The sequence below is a fragment of the Falco cherrug genome, chromosome Z (assembly GCF_023634085.1).
Source record: "Falco cherrug isolate bFalChe1 chromosome Z, bFalChe1.pri, whole genome shotgun sequence".
NCBI lineage: Eukaryota > Metazoa > Chordata > Aves > Falconiformes > Falconidae > Falco > Falco cherrug.
The window spans coordinates 42,672,122-42,696,733 of NC_073720.1; the positions used below are offsets into that span (position 1 = coordinate 42,672,122).

Sequence of the window (24,612 nt, forward strand, 5' to 3'; positions counted from 1 at the left end):
TGGGTAGATCACATAGGTGAAGATATCCAAGTCCACTCTTGGGACTCTGGGTGCTCTAGTTTTTTCTTTAAAAGCATCATCATCCTCACCTGGAAGATACTGGCTCCATAAGGAGTTCTCCATGCATTAAGAAGATTATCTTTCCCAGTACTCACAAACCATTTACCTATAATATAAAACAGGACTATGAAAACATATGAAACAGACTTCTGACAGATTTTGGGTTTTTGACTCACATCTATGAAATCTGTTAACAAGTTACCATTACAAAAGCTCTCACCACTAATCGATATAGTACTTTTGCTTACAATCAACATGGACACACATGCTTTTGCAGTATGTTACATACACAGTCTAGGGATTTCCTAGTAAGTAAAAACAGCTTTTTTTACACACAAATCAATCCTCACAGCAGTCTTTAGATGAACGGATGGTTGTCTGTCGATAAGTATGTTTGAATTCATAAAGCAAAGATATTTATTTCTAACTTCGGAAACTGAGAAAATAAGTTTTGATTATCAAATGATCTATGAATATGTAATAACTAATCAGCAAGGCATGAACTAGAGCCCTGACCTCCAGTTCTGTGTTCAGGGCAACTTACCACAGTAAGCAAACTTGAGTGACAAGACACAACTCTCATGAAGGTGCAGTTGATATTTGTCTGGTTTATTTACATGTAGCACTTCTACATTGCTGCTTTCCATTCCCACAGCTAGCCATTCACCAGTAGGACAATAACCAAGGGAAAATATCTGAAAATTAAACCACATTTACTTTTTTTTTTCCTTTTTTTTTTTCCTACAGTGGTTAATTAATTGGGAGTGGGAGAGAGAGAAGAGTCAAGTAAAATTCACACAGTTCAATAGCAAGACTACTGTTCAAAATTCAAGTGACCCAATAACCCCTGTTCCCTATTAAGCTAGAAAAATAGGATGAGAGTAGTGTCAAGTTATCGTTTTGTTCTGGAAGCTAAAGATATGAAAGCTCCAAAACACTGTGTTGTGAGCAGCCAAAAGGAAGAGAGGGAACAATTTGCCAGTTGCACTAGGCTCTATCTCAGCTTTCATCCTACATGTCCCCCCCCCCGACCCCACCCCACAAGCTGTAGGAAAACCCAGTTACCTGTGATGTGAAGTCATGCTGTTGTAGCTGTCTTCCCTCTCTCAAGTCCCAGGATCTGACAGTGTTATCCAAACCTCCTGTCCAGAGCTTGGTACCATCATTAGAAATGTCAATACAGCTGGCTCCATCTGTGTGGCCCTGGAATTGCCTGATAAAACAAACGAGATTGAATAATGATTTCCTGCCAGAGCTCAAGGTAAACACTGTTGTGGTGTTAGTTTTGGACTCTGCACATGTGTGTCATCTCTTCTGTGTCTGCTGATGGGCAAAAATCAGCCCCTCCCTCTTACTGAGCAAGAAATACAACAGTATTACAAAAACATTTTCCAGATGCTAGAGAAATGATTGCATCATGGCTAGCTGAACAAAGTCAAATATTTCCTATCAGGTTTTGGAAAGAAAAAAAAAAACAAAAAACACAAGTTTTCACAAACTTTTGAAAACGTTAAAGTACAGTAACTATAGTGAAAAGCACTAAGGAGAACACAGATTAAAACAGATGCTGAGGGAACAAAACTCCTCCACTTTCAGAAAACAGCTTCTGTATTTTTCTTTGGCTGCAAGTTAAGGTGATAAACAATAAGGAGAGATATTAATAGGAAGGGATCCAGACAGAGATCCGGATAGTTAAACACAAGCATAGCTGAGTCAGCAAAGTTGCATTCTCCGTAGGAGATCACAAAATCTAAATGGTGCAGTTTGTTTAGAAACTTTATCATTAGCAGTTCTCAGCTTTCAGCAATAGAAGGTCATCTTAAGTTTTCCTTAATCCTTTGGCAAAAGCCTTCTGAGGCTCCTGCATTTTTCATCAGCAATTAGCTTTACGCAAGTCCTATGCCTTAATGTGAAAGGTGGAGGGTAGGGGCAAAAAGGCAACTAGCCTGGGAACGAAGGGTATGAATTACTAAGAGCTGCCACAGAAAGGACACGGGGCATATTTTATTTTGTAGCTCTGGTCTCAAAATGCCATGTATTATTAATTAGCGAGATCCGCCAGCAAGTGGTGGGAACACCTACAGCAAACATTCAAAAGGCATGACAGTCATAAATGGAGAGACTGCACCTCTACAGAGACTAAGCATGCATAGGACAAACTGAAGATTTTGTATAATTAAAATCTTCTCTGTTGACCTAAAAGTTCTACAGAAAGTAAAATCTGCATGCACATTAATATGGCTCTCTGCGCACTAGGCCAATTATTGATATACAGGGAATTCAACTGAAACACAGCAGACTAAGCAGATTCTACAGTGTTTGTGTTCAGAGCTTTTAAAATATCAGTCTTTCCCAATTCAGGCTCTCTCTTCTTATAATATTGTAAGCCACCACTACTTTCGTAAACATAACCCAAAATTTATCTTCTAGTAAACCCCGCAGCTAGTTGCTAAGAGCCATTTCACACATGACCTTATCTTTCTCTGTCATAGCATTAATGCTGAATATTGACTTGCCAGACACTTTAATTTTCTACTAATATATTAATTAATCAAAGGCCTAACAAAATATTTCAAAAGTAATTTACATGGCAATCTATTTACTATGCTCCTTGTATACCCATTCTAAGTTTTAGAGATCAAATTCCCCCAAAAAACTCAAATACCTTTCTCCCATGAATGACCTAACAGTCCTTTATGCTCTCCTACAAAACTGAAGGGATCCATCCTTTCAACCACTTCTGTAAGATTAATTTTATTACTTATTATGACTAAGTAAGAACTGAAAATTCTCTTTGTTACTTGTTTCCTTAAGTCAAAGGAAAAGAATGAACCTCAAAGAGTTCCCTAAAAGGCATGTTCAGTCTACATCAGTCACAAACCGGCAGAAACACTGCTTGTAGAAACTTGCAGAAAAATCCCAACTAACCAAAACCTACAGGAACTTTTACAATGACTGCACTAAGTTATGGACCAATTCTTTAGTCCCTGAAAGTGCATCTTCTAAGACTAGGTTGAAGCTACCAAAACTAGTTTCTGCCCAACTTGGGTGCAAACTGCGTTCTTTGGATAAGAAATGCTATTTACTTTGCTGTCGTGAACCAATTCAGGGAGATAAATATTTATGTAGCTGTCCAAAGAGTAACTTCTATTAAAGTTTTCTGTAAACAAGTAATGACTCACCTGACCAATGTCTGATTGTGCAGATCCCACACTGCAATGTTCCCATCACTGCAGCAGGAAAAGCACACCTTGGAATCAGGGCTGATAGCCAGGGCATAGCAGGCAGGGGCTGAGGATGTCAGCTCTGCTTTGATGCGAGGAGTTGGTGCTGCCAGGTCCCAAATGGATAACGTGCTGGCTTCCCCGCCAACAATCAGGGTGCATCCATCAGGCAGCAATTTACAGGAGCGGATGTAGTTATCTCTGTTCTGTACAACACAAATCACCCCGGTTATGTTAATATATGCCTGCCAATAATGACCACTAATATGATTCTGACTGCATCCAAGTTTTAAAAAGTATGCTTCTCTTCCCATTACCAAAGTACTGAAGAGGAACCAGCAGATCCCAAAAGGTTTCAAACACCTAGCTCTCATCACTAACCAGAAACTGCAGCTGCAGAAATTAAACTGCAGACTCCTGTTGCCACAGTCTACTGTTTTAAACTGACAAATGGCAAATCTTCCATCTCATTACACAAAAACAGAGCCAAAGTAAGGTTGCATTTCTGCAAGGGCACTCCATCAGCTAAGGTCACCAACAATAGAAATATTAAAGCAAATGACCTTTCATTTGGCATTTAGGCAACACCCTATGAAAATGCAGTTCAAGTCTCATGCCCTTCAGGTTTTAGAGTTCTCTTTCAAATACTATTTTGCGTTCGCTATTTCAAAGTTAAAATATTAAGTATTCCCACACCAGTCCTGGATTTATGTTGGTCCTTCTTTGTTCAACATTATTCTTATTGCACTTGTATTATTAGTTTCACATTTGTGATACTATTGCTGACTGAAAGGTACTTAAAGGGGATTTAGAGGTGGAAAACTTTTCAGCCTTCACTTATTACAGGCTAGACTCCTTGAGTGTATTGGATGTCTACTTCTCTGTAACAGCTGCCATATTAACATGGTAACAGTACTTTAGGAAATGGAGGGTTAAGATCTGTAACTCAAAACATACAAAAAACCACTGCCAGAAGTAATCAACAGCATTACTACTACTACTATTTTTTTATTATTATTCACAGCACAGGAACAGTAAGTCGTGCTGTGGAATTGCTGGCTTAGTTAGCCATTGCTGCTCCACAACTAAAATGAAAGGAGCTAGGACTGTGCATCCAAACACATACCTGCCACAGAATAGAATAGAATGCATATGCAACCATACTTTTACTATCAGACAACTAACATAAGGGTAGCAGTAAATAAAGTGTAAAGGCTAAAAAAATGAAACTAAAACAAAAACCCCACCACTTTTAATTGAGTCAACAGGGAAGACAGAATTATTTTCATTCAGAATATGTATTACTGCGCTTTACAACATTAAGTCTTCTCAGTTAACATTTCACAAATGTCGATGCCACTCCTAATATGAGAAGCATCTTTTATTATGCCATTAATTTTTTTGAGTTAGCTTTCAAGCTACCTATACTATCACACTCAGTCTCTTTTGTATCCCACAGATGTAAAAACAACCAACCAAAATGTGTAACTTGTGAATCACCAACAAAGCACAGCAAGGTGTAAAAGTGATATTGGTACCTTGCCACATTATTTTATTACGTGGTTGCTACTCTTCTACAAAAAAAACAAACGTTGTCACTCCTGGTGTAAGTGAAACACCTAGGAAGGTTCTGTGCAGCCTTGCATAAGGCAGGCTACATTCCTTTTAACCTCAGGCACAAAAATCATCAGCATGATTAGAAGGTTAAAAAAAAAAAGGGAGAGAAAAAAGTCATGTACACTCTCTACACAGAAATCTTACCTAATCTGTTATCTGACCCTTATTGATCTTATTTATCCCTAAACAAACCAGGACTCTTCTCTGTATCTCCACCTGTTAGGTGTTTAAAAAAAAAACCAAAACCAAAAAAAGTGTCAGCTAAATACATAAAGCAGGAAACAGAACCGCCTGCTCTTTCCTTGTAATATGAATGAAAGCCAGACAAGGACAGCTATTTCCTTATTGAGTCTCCAAAGAGAAGCTACCCTTGTGCACAAGTTCCTATTCACCTACCAGGCAGTCCAGCTGAGACACAGGGCTTTTGTTGCCAGGCTGGCTGATGTCCCAGACTTTCACGCACCCCTTCCCACCCGTGTACACATGTCTCGTGGGGTTGCTGATGGTAACCGCACACACAACTTCCCCGTGGTTCAGAGTGTTGATCTGACGGGCATGGCGAGGGATTCCTGGACCAATGAGGGCATCAGGAGGGAAAGGAACCGGCTGCATCTGACCATCTGCAGTAACATGAAAGGAGTAGGCTCTTTTGGGGAAGGGAAAGAAGAGAGAAGACAAAAATGTATCAGCCAGTTACAGCACAATAATGGCAGAAAAACAAAGTATTTTTTTATTTGATTCCTTTGGTAATCTTTCTTATGCAAGTCAGAGCTACAGTGTTAAGCAATGCAAGCGGACGAAACCTCACAGGGAAGCAAGGATTCACAATAGATATTTTCAGTTTGCCTCACCTAAAGCATTTGTGCAGTGGGGAAGCATGTTCAATGGTACCCTTAACTCTACGGACCAAGGTCATGGCTGCTATCTTTCAGTCACCTGGATAATCAAAAGATCTTTCAGCCCCTGGGTTTTAGCCAGTAGTTCCAAGTCTGCGCACCACAAGTCCTGTAGCAGCAATCCCTCACCAGACACCACTCTTTCAGCCTTCTTTCATGAGGCTTGCACCTGTTGCCTTGCAGTTGCACTAGCCAAAGTTCAACTTTTGCTCCATTTCTGCACCTTATCTTTACACACCGCAACACCTGATGGGCTCACAGGCCTCTTTCTATCTGGTTAGGTAGTGCTTTAAACAGAAAATAGAAACATTCAGACTGGTTGCACACACCTTTCATCAGAAAGCTGACTATCTTCTCATGATTACTTTTTCTTGAATAAGTATTTTGGAAAAGCTGAAAGGCTGTTTCCCAGGTAGCTGTGCCACTTCTGTAACACTTTTTATTTGTAATCAGTTCGTGATTTCAAGTACATGGAAACTGAGGGCTGAGGAAATGAATCCGAGCACTGAATAAAAATGCTTGTCCTTGGGGAAAGTACACAGAATTATTTCCTCATGTTCACTGCAATGTGTAAAGTCAGGTCTACTCAAGGACCAGAGCACAAACAGCAGCTAATAAACCTTTATTTTCCTATATTCAGGTGCAGGGGGGGTCTTTTTTTGTTTAAATAATAACAAAAATACTACTGCGAAACATTGATTTTTATTACACTGCTGAGCTCCTTTTTTGCTTCTTCTGTTTTAAGCACATCCATAGCTCACATTTTTGATGATGCTGTTACATTAACAGTAATCTTCAAGAGGCCAAGTGAGACAAGTACTGTGGGGTTTTTTTACTAATAAGCTACTGTCTCCCTAGTTAGAGCTTTATTTTTCTAACATATTCTTGTGTTCAGAACTGCCCTTTCTCTTCCAAATGAACTTTCTTCCTCAGAAATCTTCAGTCACTTTAGCTTAAGTATTAGTATTGCATCCCTCTTCCAAGGACCCAACAACAGATAATTCAATTTAAACTTCCATTCCAGGCTCTGAGCTAGTATTTTCGAAGTATTTTATTGCATGTTTCCAAGTATTGGACAGTTTGAAAGGAAGGAACAAGCAAGATGCCTGGATCCATAACAGACATCACAAAACAACTGAATACGCCCAGGAGCAGACCAGAAGATACTCCTTTTAAAAAAAGTGAGAAGTGGAGAGGTGAAAGAACTCTAAAGTTCTTTCATACAGAAGGTAACAGTAAACAGTCACCCCATGCAGTATCACAGTTTTCTCAGAAGGGAAGGATCATAACTCATTAACAGTAACTGCAATTAAACAAAGAAGAAATTAATAGTGCATATACATGTGATTCCTGTGCCTCAATCATGTTTCATGCTTGGACATGTGAGTTGAAAGTCTGTTCAACGAACACACAAAAATGGAGGATAAGCGAGTGCAAAAGATGACAGATCTTTCTTGCCACAGAAGTGTTAGAAAAGGGAAATGCAAGGTAAGAAAGTTAAAAAGCACAGAGTTCACTCCCTTACAAGCGTACAAGATGCACAGTACATCAAATGTATTCCTTCCCATATGATCCTTTCTCTTTTTTTGTATGAACAATTACAGCAATGATAAAGGCTTAAATAGAAATCTATATAATTTCTGTGAAGAGGAGTAGAGACACTACTGTCCCAAAGTAGCTATTCACTAAACAGATGAGCCACAGGATGGGAGAGGAAGCAGGAGTGTCAACAAGACTGCTCAAGGTTCAGGTTCAGGTATGGAATCCAACTAAAGAGTCACAGCGCTTAAGAAGCTGAAGCTGCGTCCCATCATGGGTTCCAGATCAAAGTCAATTGCAGAGTAATTTTTAGCACACAGAACTGCACAACTCTGAAGTGACAGCCTGCCCTTGCTTTTATCATAGTCAGAAGAAAAACAATTAAGCAAGTATTAAATTTTTTTCCTAGCATGTTTAAGATTAATAATCCATTTGTACAAGACTTTTTTTTTTTAAACAAAAGATTATAGTGTAAAAGTTCTGTTCAGTTCAAAATATCTAAATAACTGGGTGTTCTGAAATGCTTCTGCACATACACACAGCTTCTCGGTTCTTGCTGAGATGGGGTGGGACAAAGACAATAGGAACATTTTTCAAGTGCTTCATGCATACTGTGGAACTACGATGACTCTTCTGCTCTGAAATGCCAGACTTACTCAGTGTACTTTTAATGCTATAGAATTTTACCAGTCTGCCCGTGTTTGAAGCACAGTTATATAGATAATAAGAGCAGTCTCTTTTTTACCATCATGAGCAGACATTTGCTTCCAAGACTGGTTGGTCAGGACTCAGGATGACTGAGTTTGAGAGCCTAACAAACAAACCAGCCGACAGTCTCTTACAAGCCAAGACAGCTTTTTCTACAGTGCAAGTTATCAGCAATCCACTGTGTAAAGAAATGGCTACACATTGCCAAATCCCTCTGCCCCTGCCAAGACAAGCACACAAAAAAAGTAAATGTTCCTGTTTGTTTGAAAGTGTGTGGCATGTCATGCTAACATCATCACTGTCAGCATACTTAGGTGGTCTAGTAACTTGTGTCTAATAGGTTTTATGGTAGAACTTCTCATTATGCATAACTTTTACTTTGAAAAAAACTTTTTGAAAAAATAATTTGCCAGACTGATACTCCCTGGACTAGGAAAGCTGTCTCCAGAAGAAAGTACTGGAGACAACAGGGTAAACTACTATTTGCAGCTCTTGTCGTTGGCTACCACTCCATCACATCACCATGATACAGGGCCTACTCTGCTGTTTCTGTTTCTGGGGAGGACTGTACTTCCAGTGCTATACCTAAAAAAGGTGTAAGTGTACTTACATATGATTAAGAAATGACTCAATCTTCAACGCACTAGATATATTCAAGGCTTGGATTCTCAAAACTGACCAGCACTTTGGTTGCCCAACCTTAAGAGTCAGTTTTTAGTAAAATTTTATAAATTCTTAAGTTCTCTAAAGCTCAAGGCATTTCTTGACAGGCAACCCTTGCCCACCTATGTTTTTCCTCAACAAAATGCTACTGACATCTGCATTCCATAACACTGCAAAAATGTAATGTGTGGTTTTGCCCTTTTACAAAGTTTTTTTGGAACTGACAGTGTATGCCAGAAACTGCTGCTCAGCTTCATGACAATGATGCACTTCTGTCTCACTCACAGCATTCTGCCTCTCTGTAATGACTGGGTTCTACGACTATCCATCTTTGATCAAATGACTGTTATCATTAAGACAGCCCTTCCTCATTTTGGGCTAACCACCACAGCAAACAAAGAAAAAGTTCTTAGGGAATCCAACTGTAATAATAGAACACAAGCTAAGTACACATCAATTAATATGTGAATATACACTTGCAGTTAATTGTATATTATGAAAAGCACAGTTACAAGAAAAAATTGCATGCCTTTTACTTAGAAAAACTCTTCTGATCTACTGCATCCAAAGACTTCTCTTAATGAACCAAAGCAGCACTGAGAACCTGCAGTTCCTATAGATTATAGCATAGTATGCAATACTAATACAACTCAGTTTCTCAGCTTAAACTTGGTAATTATGGCCCTCCAATTTCCAAATAAGTCTCAAATAAGTATACAATAAGTAAGTATCATTTGATATGCTGATGAATGTTCAGAATAATTAATTCATTGCTCAAGAACATGGCAAATCAACTAAACTACCTACCTGCCAGCTACTCAAAGTATTCAGATTGATATAATGCATGCAGTTCCTGCCTCCACTTCATCCCTCCAACTGAAACAATTCCTTAACTACTGCAACTGCAAAACACAAAAGCTGACAGTTCCTTCTATTGATCATGCAATTTTACTTCCAGCTCTTCTTTGTACTCCAGCTTACTTTTAGTTGTAGTTATCACAACAAACAACAAATACCCAAGTATGGTTTCATTATATAGGACAAAATGCCAAGAAAGAAGGATAAATAATAAAATATGCAACTTCATACTCATCACCAAATAATTCTATCCAGAGATACAAGGCAGGGGGAAAACAACAACCACTTATTCTAGAATATAATAAAATTAGCCTTCCTTTAAAATATGCCTCATTGTACATTCACTGAACAAGTGTGAAGATCAGGAGAACTGAAATCTTTATTTTTTCCCTTGAACAATTGCAGAACAATATACTATTCCTTTCCAAATACACCAAGAAAAGTCAGCTTATAATTAGAAGTTGAAAGACTTAACATTTATGACATTAAATTTCCCTTTCCTACTAAAATGAGAAACATGTATTTTCAGCTCTTTCTGGTGTCTGTATGCAATACCTCAGACTTCAATTAAAAACACATTTGGAAAAAATACTGAGAAATACATTTGTCCTCAATGCTACCATTAATTCAAAACTCTAGACACTAGGGAAGAAATACTGTGGACATAAATCTTACCACTGAGCTTGAAAATGTGTTCAGTGCACAATCCAAGCATTAGAAGGTGTGGTTCACATCAAGGAGAAATCCCTAAGAACATTCATTTAGCAGCTATAGAAAACTAAAAGCTAAATAAGTACTTTGTTAGAAAGCCTATGCAGAGCAAAAAACATGATTACAGCAACACACCAAGAACTTAACAGTCCAGGTGAGTTAAATGTATCCAAACAACATAATACAAGACTCACATAGCACATGCCCATATCCAAAACTAGTACTGATTTCACACCCCCAAACTAAGACAAAGATAATTCTTGATTAGGTTACTGCTCAAAGCAGTCTGGAAGGACCCCCTCCCAAAACCATAAAAAAAAACACCACACAACCCAAAACCAGATTATCTGATAAGAAAAGAATAATCTGCTGATGGGAATCAACTGTGAAACCAAAAATATTAAAACTTAATTTATGCACATTCATACACACATACAGATACCAAGACCTTGTCCATAACATTGATTACTGAACTACACACTGCTGAAGAAGAAAACAACTAATACAAGATCACAAGTGTGTACACCAAAATATCAAAGCAATATGAAAAACCTGAAAAGCCTCATAGGAAATCATTAAAAAGACAAAACAAAAAACAAACAAACAAGCAAAAAACCACCCCCACAACTTGCTACCAAATGCAAAAACTAGCTCATTTAGAAAATTAAAAAACTGCTGAAGACACTCTGACTTCCTACGTTGCTACCCAATTTCCCAAGTACATCTGTATCACTGCTAACAAAGTTACACTCTGCAAAGAACAAAACTGAAAGATTCACATTCAGAAACATAAAAAGATGGTAGTAAAGACTTACATTTAAATAAGTTACAAAACAAGGCAAGCAAGTGACAAGCTTTCTAGACAACAGCCCCCTGATAAAGCAGATAGACAAGTATAGTGAGTTCTTAAGAGGCTACTAATTTTTCTAACAAGCTAGTCATTAACAGAACTCAGAATACACAGGTTTAGAAAACTGGGTGCTATCAGAAATGTCATTCCTTTAGAAGAAAGGAATTAGATTTTCTATTGGAAGCGGAGCTGGGTAAAAAAACCCCACACAGTCCCAGCATAACCATTGGTAAAATGTGCAGCCATCAGCATACACATATGGCTGGGGATTCAATAGTTCAATTTGAAAAAGTCTCTGTACCACTCGCAACAAGACTCAGACTAAAATTCCACATCTCATAAAACAAATACTCCAGGAAAAAGCAGATTTTGAAAATAAACCAGGAGTACTTCATTAGTCTGCATGATCATATAACCCATGCACTTTGTAAAGAAAATACAAGAGATACACAAAGATGTTGCAGGTAGCAGACAGCATCTAGCTAGCTGTAACCAATCAACACTAAAACAAGAGATCACTCTGAACTGTCAATGGAAAGATAACAGATCAGTTTATGGATTTTAGGCTTGCCTCACTTCTTAAAATAACAATAAGCAAAGAAATCACTTTGGAGGAAATGACTGACGCCGTCCAATAACAGGACCACAAAAAAAAAATCACAGAACACAACAAATGAAGTGGGGAGCAGTGAGCATGTATCAGAGTAGGCAATCTATGAAGCAGTGTGAATAAAGTGCTGAAAAGACTAAATAAAAAGATTTTAAAAACCAAACCCACGCAGAACAGTAATTCAGCTCTGAAATACCAGGATATAAAGTATAGCAGCATACATGCTTTTGTGCCCTTGAATAGTGCAACAACTAGAACTCAGCCACAGAACACTTCTGACTGAACAAAACAGGTTCTCATAGCTCATAATATAAAATATTGCCAGGCATTACCAATGAAATCTAATTGGAAGCTTATGAATATACTTTTTTAAAAGTAAAATGCTTACACCCATTGGATTACATGATCTCCAAAAATCTTTTATATACAAAGTATTCCAAATTCTAGCAAAGTCCGCAAGAATGAGCCTGTCCCTTAATAAAAGGATGCTTTGAGAGCAAAGCCTGTTCCTTACTGTACTAAATTTAAATACAGCACCACCTGATGCATAACACCAATTCACCAAGCTCTCACTTCAGTTATCTTGTCAACATACTCTTCCTTAAGTAAATCTAAGATTTAACAGGTTTCTCACATGCCAACAGATAGTTCTTAGTCTGTTCTCAGAAGCATGGTCGATAGGCTTTCCTAATTAAGTCTGCTGCTTTCCTACTGTTACGGAAAAGGAGCAGAAGAAAATACACACTTTTTTGCCTGTAATCTGGTGTACTTTTAAGGTTGTTTGCATAACTGACATGACAATGTATGACTAGCTATTAACAGGAGTTAAAATGAAGGCAAACAGAAATATGCACATAAATAAAATTTGCCAGTTTGACTTACAACTCAGTATCTTAAAAGTAATAGTTTCTGAAATTTTTCCTGAAACTCCAAAAAGAAAAATTTTAACCATGATAGATTGAAGACGACAGTCTGTAACAGGAACACTCAGCATAGGAAGTGCAAAGTGTTAAGTGACTTTCAAAATTATGTAAGTAGCTAGATAGAGAGAAACTACTCTAACTGCAGCTTCCTTTTGAAAGAGAAGACGGACTGAATGCCAGGTATGAAGGGACAAAGAACAGGTTCTAACAGTGTCAGAAAAACCTGTTGGAACTGTTGCCCCACCCTCTCCAAGAAAACAGATGCCTCAAATTTGCAGACTATGCTCTGTTTGTACATGCATAGCTAAGTTGTCCAGGAACACTTAAAAAATAATCATGTTTTAAGAGGTCGTATGTGCTCATGAATCTACTACACATGGATAAACTCAATCTCAATCTGCCAAAGCCAAATTACTGAAAAATTTGATGTATGCTATTTCAATTTATTTTATTGTAACATCAGTAAGCCCCAGCATCACAGAGTATTTTAACACCCTCTTCATCAATAATTAAAACTTTTAAACAAAAAGAACCTCTTGTAAAAGTTATCCTACATCTATGCACTACCTGCTGCACCACTGCTTCGTATCCTCTTTAATTGCACACTTACACAAACGTTTTATGTCCTATTACATGAGGTGTGCATCAGTTGCTAAAGTTAACTGTTTCAGATACCCACTGTGACCAACAGTTGCAGACTCTTATGCCTGATAAAGCAGGTGCCAGACAAGGAGTCTGTGTGTTCGCACTACACGTTTATGCTCAGCATAGTAGGAAGTTCAGTTTCAGTATGTTTTTTTCTTAGACATTTCACCATTGTCTGCCAGACTGCAGTCCCCTTAACTTCTCCCAGAAAGGAGGAAACTAAAATCCTGAAAGTATACCTTCAACAGCTTTTCCTTGGAAATAGGTATATGCACACCTGTTTGGGGATATGATAACTACCATTTGAGAACTTATATGCTGCACCTCTTACCAGAAGAAGGCTAAAACAATCTCTTCAGAACAACCAGACAGTACCCCCTTTGGAATTCTTGTTTACTGACACAAAACTTTATTTTCTCTAGATATTGCATATGTTACCAAAATGTTAAAAGTTACTTACGGTTTTCCCCCAGGAATCCCTGCTAGATTTGGAGGGATTCCAGGTACTCTCATGTGAGGAGGAGGATCAAACCCAACCTGACAATGAAAAATGGATTAATCTCACACTTGCAATTCCTCATTCAGCAAGCCCCTTTTCTTCACCCCCAAGATATGACATACTTAATCAAAATGTGGCTTTTACCCACAGTATTAGGTAAGTGCAGGTCCCTTTATGGGGGAGAGAAACAAGACTTTTTCTCTAGGCATTCTTCTGCTACAAGTATTCATAAGCAAATAGAAAACCAATATCGTATATCAGCATTCACACCACTGCGCGCAATAAAAATACCTCTGTGTTAGCCCAGAGCTAGCCCTGGAATTAGTCTGTGGTGTGTCAGCATGTAGCTCTGCGACAGCTAACACGTACCCATGCAGGCACAGCACGGTGCTGGAAAGCAGCTTCAGGCCCCAGCTAGAATCTCTGCATGGCTCCACACTGCACTGTGTGGGCACATCAGCTGAGATCTCCCTCACAGAGCTAAACTGCAGGGTGCAGATAAATTTGTCTACAACTTAAATATACTGTGGTCTCTTTACATACTGCAACTCCACCAAACTTTTATATCCTGATTAAATATGTACCTCAAACAAACCAAACAGCAATTCTGGACCAGACTTAGTTTTTCTTCTAAACACTATACCAGAGTTAAAATTCTTATTGCTTTAAGAAGTGCATATGCTATTTAGAAATTCCCATCGCCAAATAAAAGACCTGTGTTTACCAGTTTAAAAAACAGTGGCCATATCGACAACTATAAGAAGGTGACAAGCTTAAGTCCAATCTTGTAAATTTACAAGTAGGTAAGTTTGTCTACATACAAAGTTGCCACCAAGCTTATGTTTGCACAACCAGGCACCTAGGTTAATTCTGCTTGACAGCAGCTGTAATTACTATGCTCCATTTACTTACTACACCGACAACAGCAACTATTCTTAACCCATCTTATTGCAGAGCTCCAAGATATGTACTGACCAACTTCTCATGTTGATTTTCACAGAAAACAAAATACAAGGACAGAGATGTAGATAAAAAGTACCACCATGCTTTGAGATTCATTTGGTATGTCTGCATGGAACACAAACCTGGTTCAGCAAGAGAAAAGCAGATGTCCACAGCACCAATGAAATACTTTGTAGCTACCAACACTACCTTTTCATTGAAAGCATAAAGTAATTTTTTGGCATTTCTTAATCAGTCAAAGTGCTGATGAAGGTGAAGGGAAAAGGAAACATACATAAATACACTGAGATTCTTTGTTTTCAAGGTGCAAATTCATTTCTCCAACCACACAGCAAAGTGAAACACAGTAAAGCTGTCAAGCCTCTGGTGCTGTTATAACTTGGGAATTCAACAGTGCTAAATGAAGTATGTAGCTCTTCTCAGTGAACCAGAATTCACACAACTGACATTGCATGCAACGTATGGCCTACCATAGGAGATCTTCCATAGGCAACCACAGCAGCTGCAGCCGCAGCAGCACTCATCTGGGGTGACATATTGTGCAGACTGGCATAGGCTGCCCCTGGACTGGTTAACTCTCCATTCATGCCAGCATGAGGTACCATTCCAAATGGAGCAGGGTACGGCCCTGGTACTGCCAATGGTGTCCGCAAACCTGCAGCTACAGAATAATGAAATCAAGCAGTTTTATTTATAAATTCTTGCATACAGGGAAGAAAAGAGCCCCCTTTTTTTCCCCTACAGTACCTAACCTTCTCCTCTCACATAAGTACACTGCCAAGAAACATTGCCGTAATTTACCAGTACCACCACCTCTTTACACTCCACGTAAATGAGATCTACTGAAGTCTCAACTTGCTGATTACTTCTAACAATCTCTTCTAGCACTACCTATTTCCATTTCTGTGATATTTCCCATTTACAGTAATCTCCTTTGCCAAATTAAGCTGTACAGCTGACAGACATGGTTTACACAGCTCATGTCTGAAGCAACTGTGCTGTAGCAGTCTCAGTAGCTAAAGTAAACTTCCCCCCTCTTTCTCAAGATTTACACTACAGCAAATATTAGTAGACTCAGACAAGAGCTGGAAAAGAGACTGCATTCAGAATAAGTACCAGAAGCTTCTGAGAAGTCTTTTTACATTGCATTCAGTCTCTGGATTATTTGCAAAAAAGATACAGATGAAAGTAAACAAAGAAGGATAAGAAATAGAAAGATATTAAAATTCTTGATCATCCAAACATCTGCTGCTCATCAAGCCCTCTCTTGATAGGAATGAAACAATACATTTAGCTAACATTTGCACAGAACTACATACATTAAAAAAATTAATTTTGGAACCATAAAAACACATGAGGTAATGCATTACCAGCTTGGTTAACAAGAGGGTCCATTGTTGGAGGCTTGCCAAGGCCTGGACGAAGTCCTGGAGTTGCACTAGTGCCTGGGGTTGGCACATCACTTCGAGGAGTTGGTGTGCTGGATTTCAGAACAGGCGTGCTGGCTTTTTCGTGCTGGTATCATTAAACAAATTAAATGAGTATTATTTTTAATTCAGGCCATATTATACAATTTATCACAACAGCAGCTGGGATGCTGGGCACCTACTACCCAGTCCCCCAGCCAATTTTCATAAATCCAGGCAACGCTGACAACATTAACTCACAAGAGAGAAAAGCTGACTTTTTTGATTGCTGCCAAAATTAAAATAAGGAAAGAAACAGAGAAAGTTATTTTTCTTTCTTCCATTGGCACAAAATAAAAAAAAAAAAAACAAAAAAAAAAAGCCTGAGCTAATTTTTTTTCAGGACAGTACTGTGCATTACCAAGTTATTTTAGCTTGAAAGCATTAGTCTCTCAATCATTGGACATAGCAAATCTAAGTACGAAAACAAAATACCACCATAGTTGATAGTATCAAAAAATCGTGACACAAAAGCTACAGAGAATGTGATCAAATTACTAGTGATACTGCAGGAAAAGTTATTAAAGAGCAACAGTTTATTTAGAAGAGCTTAACAAAAGCCTGGAGAACTTTAGTGACTATATACAGCCTACGTTAAACCATAACCTGTTGCTCAAGAAAAAATAAATAATGCTGAAGCAACTCTTGTACATTGTAATAGATTTGCAACTCATTTGACAGAAATGTAGGAAACAAAAAATCAAAATGAGGCAGGAAATATTGCTGAGGAGAAAAGCTGAGTAACACTATAAACGTCTTGAAAAGCAGTAGTTTATTTTAGCTTCAAACGTTTAAATGTCATGTAATATCTGCCACAAGTAGTTGCAGGAGAATGGAGAGTTTGCCTTTACACGAAAGTAAAGCCTGGACAACTTTATCTGGACAACAGACTGCTACCCACCAGACTCATTTCTTTGGATTTGAGGGAAGTTGAACTTCCTGAAGAAGCTGTTGATGCTGGACTGCTAGAGGCATCTTTCTTCAGTAGGCGAGTTTTATCTATACCATTTTCACGTGGTGAATGAGTGGGACTTGCCCTTGGGGAAGAAGGATCCTAAAACAATGGGAAGGGAAGAACAACATAAAATCTGTCATGTTTGGTACAGAAACACCACTAAGGAGTCTAGGGGAAAAAATATCTGGAAGAGTTTAAGCGCTAAGTTCAAAAGACAAGATATTTTGTTATGTCTATATAAAGAAAGCTAAAATCCCTTCATCAATTTGGAAATATAAGTAATCTCATATAGTAAGCAATCTGGCTTTATATTATGCTACATGTAATCATAAACTGTTTGCAAGCATAGAGGTTGCAATCTAAGTATACCTAAGTACAAAATAAGGCAAGTGTGCACAATGTGCGATAAAAGCAAGAAAGACCAACAGTAACTGCAGTGAGCTTACACTGTTTGTTTCTTCTATGTACCTGCTCCACCCGCTGCTAGTGAACAATGAACATTTCAATAATCTCTTTTAGGCCATACAAACCTTGCTCATTTCCTTCGTCAGAAAAGAGATAAAGACACATGCTCTATATGCCATAATATCTGTCACTTAATTCTAAACACCATCTGAAATTGCCTTGCTACCTGAATATACAGGAAAAGCTGAAATCACCTCTCAGGTGATTATCTTTCTCTCTTCCAGAAGCACTCTCTGTATTTACTTTAACCTGAAATAGCCAGCCCAGCAAGCTAGCCATCAGAGCTCTGCAGGTTCTCCATGCTCCTGAGAATTTGGCTCATGAGAATACCAGCAGGGAGGAAGCAGTCCTCACAAGAGGGCACTAAGCCTACTGATTAATTATTGAGTAGTTTCATTGTAAGTAGGGCTTCTGAAAGGATTACTAAAATCCCTAGTTGGATACCCATTTTTCTACTTGGCTGACATCATTTGGGCACTTAAAGCAGCTGAAGACACTTCTCTATCAGCTTCTCTTCCTGTGCTTTTCACCAAGCAGAAGAGCCTTGCTACCATATACATGCTTCCTAAATCTCATTGTTGTATGAAATAAAAGATGAAGAAAAGGGAAGGCCCATCCCTTCACCTTGATGCCACTGCCAAATCTCTGCCCTGGAGAAAAAAAGTGGCTACAACCTGTGGAAAATTTTGTGAACTGATAGACTTCATCTTGACTTTAGCTGACTTCATTCTAAAAAACAAGCATTTCTGGAAAATCGTCTTTAACATAGGACATTAAAATAGTCGTAAGTTTTAAGGTACCAAAATGTTTTTGATAATATTCCTGCTATTAAATACAAGGTTAATTAATGTCTTCCTTTTTCATTTGAAGACAGTAGTTTGAAAACCTCAGCCCTCCACCTGCATCTCTCCACAACTCTCTCCACTACAGAGCAGCTGTGAAGCATCAGAATGTAACTGCAGAGGGAACAAACCTGGACAAAGCAACAGAAGGAAAAGCCAGGAGGGCAACCAGATAAAGCTCAGAGGAAGACACAACTGCAGTACTAACAATAAAGGAGAAGCTGTGAATATTTTAACATATCCACACAGAGGGTTCTTTTTCCTCTAACATCTAAATGCACTTTTCCTTTAATCTTTGGCCAAAAAGTCAAGACTACAAGAATGAAAAAAGTTACCTCATTGGATACATCTACAACCAAGTTATCGTCACTCTTGTCCCCATCACTGTCCTATTAAAAATAAATAAATATAGTGTTCATTTCAATTAGTACATCAAGAGCCCAGAGAGAAAGACTAAGCATCTACTCAGACATTTTTTGTTTTTCCTAAACAATAAGCAAATAGCCTTCCATTAACTTATTAGCAACAGGGAAAACAATGAAAACAGGAACACAACACCTTTTTTTCTGCTTCAGTAATAAAACCCAAATAAGGCAGAACTAGTAGAAAGGTGGTTGTCTCACCATCAATGCAAGATGGTCCAAACTCCTCCTTATTACCATCATAAAGAGTGTTATCGCTAGTACTAAAAAAGAAACTCATTCTGTTCATATGCTAATCTTGTGTGTTAATCTTATGGAAACTACTGCTTGTGCATACCTAAAAAACACAACAGATCTCAGAAAACTGGTTTGAAGAATCAACTTCCTCAAAGTAATAGGACAATTTTTCTCCTTCTCCAGAAAGTAAAGATTTTAAATGGAAAGTTCAGGGGAAGAAAAAGCTTCTGAAATGCCAAAGCATTTCAACATTTCTGCCTAACAAGACCAAAATACTTTCACATTCCTAAAGGGAAATGTTTTATTGCGGCTTATGAAGCTGCATTTCCACTGTTTCAAGTAAATCTGTGTTCACCTGAGCTGCTCCAGTGCCTCACAATAGCTGTTACTCCAAGGCCTCCTGATCCCTATCTCCAATAGGGGCTGGGATGCCACAGCAGACACATTCTAGATACACAGTGGTCTAGTGATTTCTGCAGTGCACCATGGTGGTTCAACCAGAAGGTGAGTCTTGACTCATAAATAAAAATAAACACAAAGCAAGCAAATGACAAAACTTACATTTTTCATGTGGGCAAGTGACATTTCTAGTAACAATATTTTTAGTTAAAACATTTCTAGGCAAACAAATCAGATATACAAGACTGCGCAAACTGTCCCCCATCTCTTGCTTTCAAAGTGTCTGGGCTATCACACTTAACACTGGCAGATAGAAACAGAAATAAATAAAACAAAAAAAACCTCAAAACACCAGTTTGTTCCTCTCACCTCAGGCCATAAATGTTAAAAAAAGAAAAAACACCAAACCACACCCAAAAACCACCAACAGGTAGTTCCAACCTTTCCCTTCTGCTTTAGCAGCTGAATAATGCTTCAAGAAATACAGCAAACATATTAGGGATCCAAGAGTGCCACTGAAGACAGAATGCTGGCTCTGTTTGCCACTCAGGAAGCTGTCCAACCAAAGGGTGCAAAAGGAGAAGAAACAGTAAAGTTTCAGCCCCAGTGATCTACCACCTTCTGAAAAGTGTGAAGTACTCAGCAGGAAAGAATAAGTTAGAATGCATTTGAGCATGTGGGAGTACAGTAGGTGGGACACTTGTTCACCAGAAATACTGCCCCTAGTGAGGGCAAAAATATCTGCCAAACAATGATTAACTGTACTCCACTGACTTTGTCATCTTGAGAAATAGACGTTGACTGGGACTATCAAAGGCATCTCCCTACAGGTACTAAGAATATCAGAAGATTCGCCTCACCAGCAAACGCACAGGTTGAAACTATACAGATCCTTACATGAAAATCAGTCAGAAGTCAAAATGAAAACAAAAATAGAAAATGCATTTTGCATCTTATTTCCAAATACAACAATTCCTACAACTTGTTTATCTCCCTTCTGGCAAAAGCAGTACTTTTTGTCCATACAAGGATCTCATCTAAAATGAGATCAAAATCAGCAGCTCTCTTTACAAAATTGGGGAACATTTAAAAAGAAAGATCTTCCAGATTAGAATAAATCTGGAACTTTCAAATATCCTTGTGTTACTCAATTCTTCGTTTTGATGCTGCCTGTATCTGTAAAATCCCTTTCAAGTCAATAGCAAACAAAACCACACATTTAAAATGTGGTTTAAAACAAACTGCTTCTGCAGAGCAATATCTTTACTGTTTCTTTCCAGTATAAATACAAGAAAAAGAATCAAGTTAAGCTTTTTCTTCCTTTTTTAATATAAGATGTAGCTTAAGAATGCTTAATCTTCAAACATTTGAAATGGAAAATGCCCACAGAATATCAAACCCTCAAAACTGAGGGATTAACATGGGGAAGTTTCCCAAACCCTTCTGTAATGCAAAAAAACATTATTAGAAAGTGGTGGAAATACAACTTGTACAACCATAACAGTACTACACCACCACAATGTGCAGAAAGGGGAAAGTAACTTCATCTACTCTCAGTAGCTGCAGAGATATCCACTAGATGCTCAGAGATATTCTGGGTCCAAGTGGACAGATATTACACTACCAAATACTGAGGGGAAAAAAGTGCACCTAATTTTCCCTTGTGTTTCAGTAACCAGGAAGTATTTAGTGATTGGATTCATATAAACCAGACCATCCACCACATTATTGCCATGTCAAAGAATAATATCTACTGTTATATTTAAGTTCTGCTTTTCACTACTCTTCCACACCAGTTCTAGTCTCTAAAGCCTGTTCAAGTATCATCCTGCCATTTGGCTGAGCATAGACTTGAGCTGAAACCCTGTGTGTGAGGTTCACATATGCCACACTTGTACTGAAATGCCTCTTTGAAACCAAGCAACAAGGAAGCTAAGTCAAAAGTGCAGAACACAAACTGTGAACAATTTGTATTTCAATTTGCTGCCTGTTGAAACCATCATATCAACCAAAAGCAAACTAGTAAGTTGGTAGGGCCTCCTAACAAAGCCAATTTGCAAAGGTAATTATTACCCAAAACAGTAATAGCTAGTATTCAGAAAAATATACTACACCCCCCTACACCCCCCCACCCCACTCCCCCCAATCAACAAAACCACAAATAGCTATCAACAAGATCCTCCATTTCAAACAAACCTGCAGGTTTTATTTAGAGCAGTTCAGAAACGATCTCTTGCTCAAACTCTGAGAAAGGTCCCAGAACACTTGTGAATCCCAAACAGCTACTCCTGGCTCCTTATTCCCTGTCGAGGTGTATTACTTGACAATAGCTCAAATTATTGAGTCACTGCTCTTCCCACAGCATGAATAATGGCCTCCCTGGTGCATAAATTCATGTACTAAATCAGCCATAGGAAACCATTGCCTTGCTCTTCACAGCTCTTTTACTCCTCATACTAGCACAGTTATGTGCAAATAAATTAACTACTTCTTTGACACAGGTTTGCTTACATAGTGGCTGGAATCCTTATCATCCACCTTTCTCTTTTTGATGTCATTGGTATATTCAGGGCCATTCCTGCGTTTATCTGTGCTTCGCAGACTGTCCGGGACCAACAGAGAATTACTCTGTAAAGAGAAAAAACAAGGTCAATCAAAAATCCCTCTCAAGATGCCTTCATACATGCTTAAAAACTCAAACTGGATGGGATAGATGCTTTAGAAATGTGATACCTACATAGTCTTTTATTCCATTTAATTCAATTCAAAGTCCTCCAGGCAAACATGTACAGCTTCATGCATTCTAAGAAGCTTGGCTTTTCATTGTTCAACTTATCAAAAGTTCAGTTCACTTGTCAGTCACCATCTATTTAACCAATTAATTCAGCTGAACGTATTGTTTAGGAAAAGCAGGCTTGCTGTTTATTCATGAGCAGGTAACAATGATTTATTTATTTATGTATTTTTAATATACAGGTCCCATTTATAATATGGAATATAATCTGATTGATAGCTCACTTCTAGACCTTCATAAATAGACGCTTTGATACATCTACACCTGCAGGTATGGATAGATATATGGCAACTTGCCTTTAACTCGTAAATATTTACCAAATAAAGTTATGCAGTAATCATTTGTTATCTGGAGTAAACTCCAGTTGGAAGCCCTTAACAAATGTATTGCAAACAAAGATCAAATATTTTTACTTCCAGCATAACATTCCCTACTAGTGTGAAATTAAGGCTAAAGCGTTGTTTAATCAGACTTGATCTGAAAAACTGAGGCCAAGACACACACAAAAGACAAAAGCAAAGACTAATCTTTTCCTCAAACTACATGGACTGCTTTCATACATTCTAAGTTATGCTAAGTACAAACTGTTGACCCAAAGAGAAAGGCATTTTAGACATTTTTCAGTCACATGACAATTTGACATGGCTGTGATTCCCATCTCCATCGTAGTTCCAGCTAAAGCATTAAAACGTGTTACAATGAGTTCTTTTAAGTGCAGGATTAGCATATGCAAGAGGGCAATTTGTTCAGTGATGTGTTAATGCTGTGAACAATACTGAATGAGTTGAGAAAAAAATCTCCTTTCACAAAGACCTGGTAAGTCTAGTTCCTAAAAGCCAAGTACATGCTTACATAAATATGTTCACATAAATATATAAGTAAATACGTATTTACACACATGCATCTGTGTCTGACAAGAGAAAAGCCCAATACCAACATACATGATATGTCTAAGTCCTCCAAGGAAATACCTAGATCTACCCAAGAGCCAGGGACATTCACTCTTAATATATCATAAACATAAATTAATGGCCACTGAACTGTGCACTGAATGGCTTCCCCGTTAAAACCTAAGGACACCACGGTGGCTTTCCTCAGACATTAATGTTTAGTCCCAAGGAGAATGAAAACAAAACAGGGTACACAAGGCAATCTGAACCCTCGTTTTCCTACTTCAGAAGCTGCACTTTAAAGCGAACTCTAAGCTCTTTTATTCGTGACTATTCAAGCTAAACAAATGCCAAGGGGCTTACATAAAGAATATAGGAAGGTCTAATGAAATTCAGTATAAAGAAGCTCAAAATAATGTTTTTACCGTAATGTTTTGCAGCTAAAAGGTGGGTTTGTTGGATCACTGAACTAATTGCCTTGACAAATGCAGACTGAATTTAACCCCTCATCTCCTCCCAGATGCACAAAACTCAGGGATTCACTAGTTTTAAAAATATTAAAACCCATCTTCAGCATTTTAATATCAAAGCCATCATGTCTGAAGCAGCAGAAACACGTTAATAAGCAAGCTGTCAATTCAAATTTGACCACTGATTTGAGTACCGCAAATGTCTTTTCTTAAGGAAGAAAGTATTTTAGTTAAGAGATACTTCCCTTAAAAATAATTTTTAAAATCTATTTTACCACTGAAGAGCTTAGAATAAAACAATGAAGTAAAATGTAGTAAAGTGAATAAACTCAGTTTCTCATTTTAAACTGCCAAAATTAAGCATGAATAACATTCAAGTGGCAAAGGGGCAGCAGCTGGGAAAATTTAGCAACCCTGCCATCTGAAGTTACTACCCAGAAGTGTAGGAAACAGCTTGCAAATTTTGGCATCAAGTATGTGTAACGACAGTGTTGACTTTTTTTTTCTGGTTTAACATAAAGTCTACCTAGACAATGCTGACAATATTCTGTGCAGTTTGTCTTGCAGGATTTCAAACTCCTAGATACACCTAGCTCCCACTGTGATCCTAAATGCCAAACAGATTATTAGATTCGATTTTTCCTCAAAACAGTGATAGCTTACTTAGCACATAAACATAATTCTAACAATAATCTACAGTCCTCACAAGCCTATTCTGAAAAATGTCTTCCCTATGGTCATATTTACACTGCCTTTCTCTAACTTAAACACATTCATTTAAAGCACTGTTCGCTGCAATAAGAGCATACACGCCAGAAGGTGTTGTAGAGCAGTTTAAATAAGAATGTGCTGTTACTCTGGCAAAATTTACCAGTAAGCTCAATAATTAAAAAGTTATTGTTTTCT

At 38.1% G+C, this 24,612-nt stretch overlaps 1 protein-coding gene across 8 annotated transcripts in view; it reads right to left on the minus strand.

Annotated features, from left to right (window-relative positions):
• The window catches only part of LOC102054629 (TLE family member 1, transcriptional corepressor), a 160,752-nt gene that overhangs the window by 86,692 nt on the left and 49,448 nt on the right, over positions 1-24,612 (minus strand). For 7 of the 8 annotated variants that reach the window (XR_008730399.1, XR_008730400.1, XM_055699913.1 and 4 more), the window contains exons 9-19: positions 22,064-22,180; positions 18,830-18,883; positions 17,134-17,286; positions 16,137-16,281; positions 15,237-15,427; positions 13,765-13,841; positions 5,298-5,547; positions 3,243-3,490; positions 1,126-1,273; positions 605-755; positions 90-166 (exon numbers count right to left, since the gene is read on the minus strand). Coding sequence is in view for 6 of the 8 variants with exons in the window: in XM_055699913.1 (XP_055555888.1) it covers positions 90-166; positions 605-755; positions 1,126-1,273; positions 3,243-3,490; positions 5,298-5,547; positions 13,765-13,841; positions 15,237-15,427; positions 16,137-16,281; positions 17,134-17,286; positions 18,830-18,883; positions 22,064-22,180 (1,611 nt within the window). In the remaining 2 variants the exon portion in view is untranslated. The remainder of the gene's footprint in view (positions 1-89; positions 167-604; positions 756-1,125; positions 1,274-3,242; positions 3,491-5,297; positions 5,548-13,764; positions 13,842-15,236; positions 15,428-16,136; positions 16,282-17,133; positions 17,287-18,829; positions 18,884-22,063; positions 22,181-24,612) is intronic. The other variant, XM_055699914.1, reaches the window with a different exon arrangement.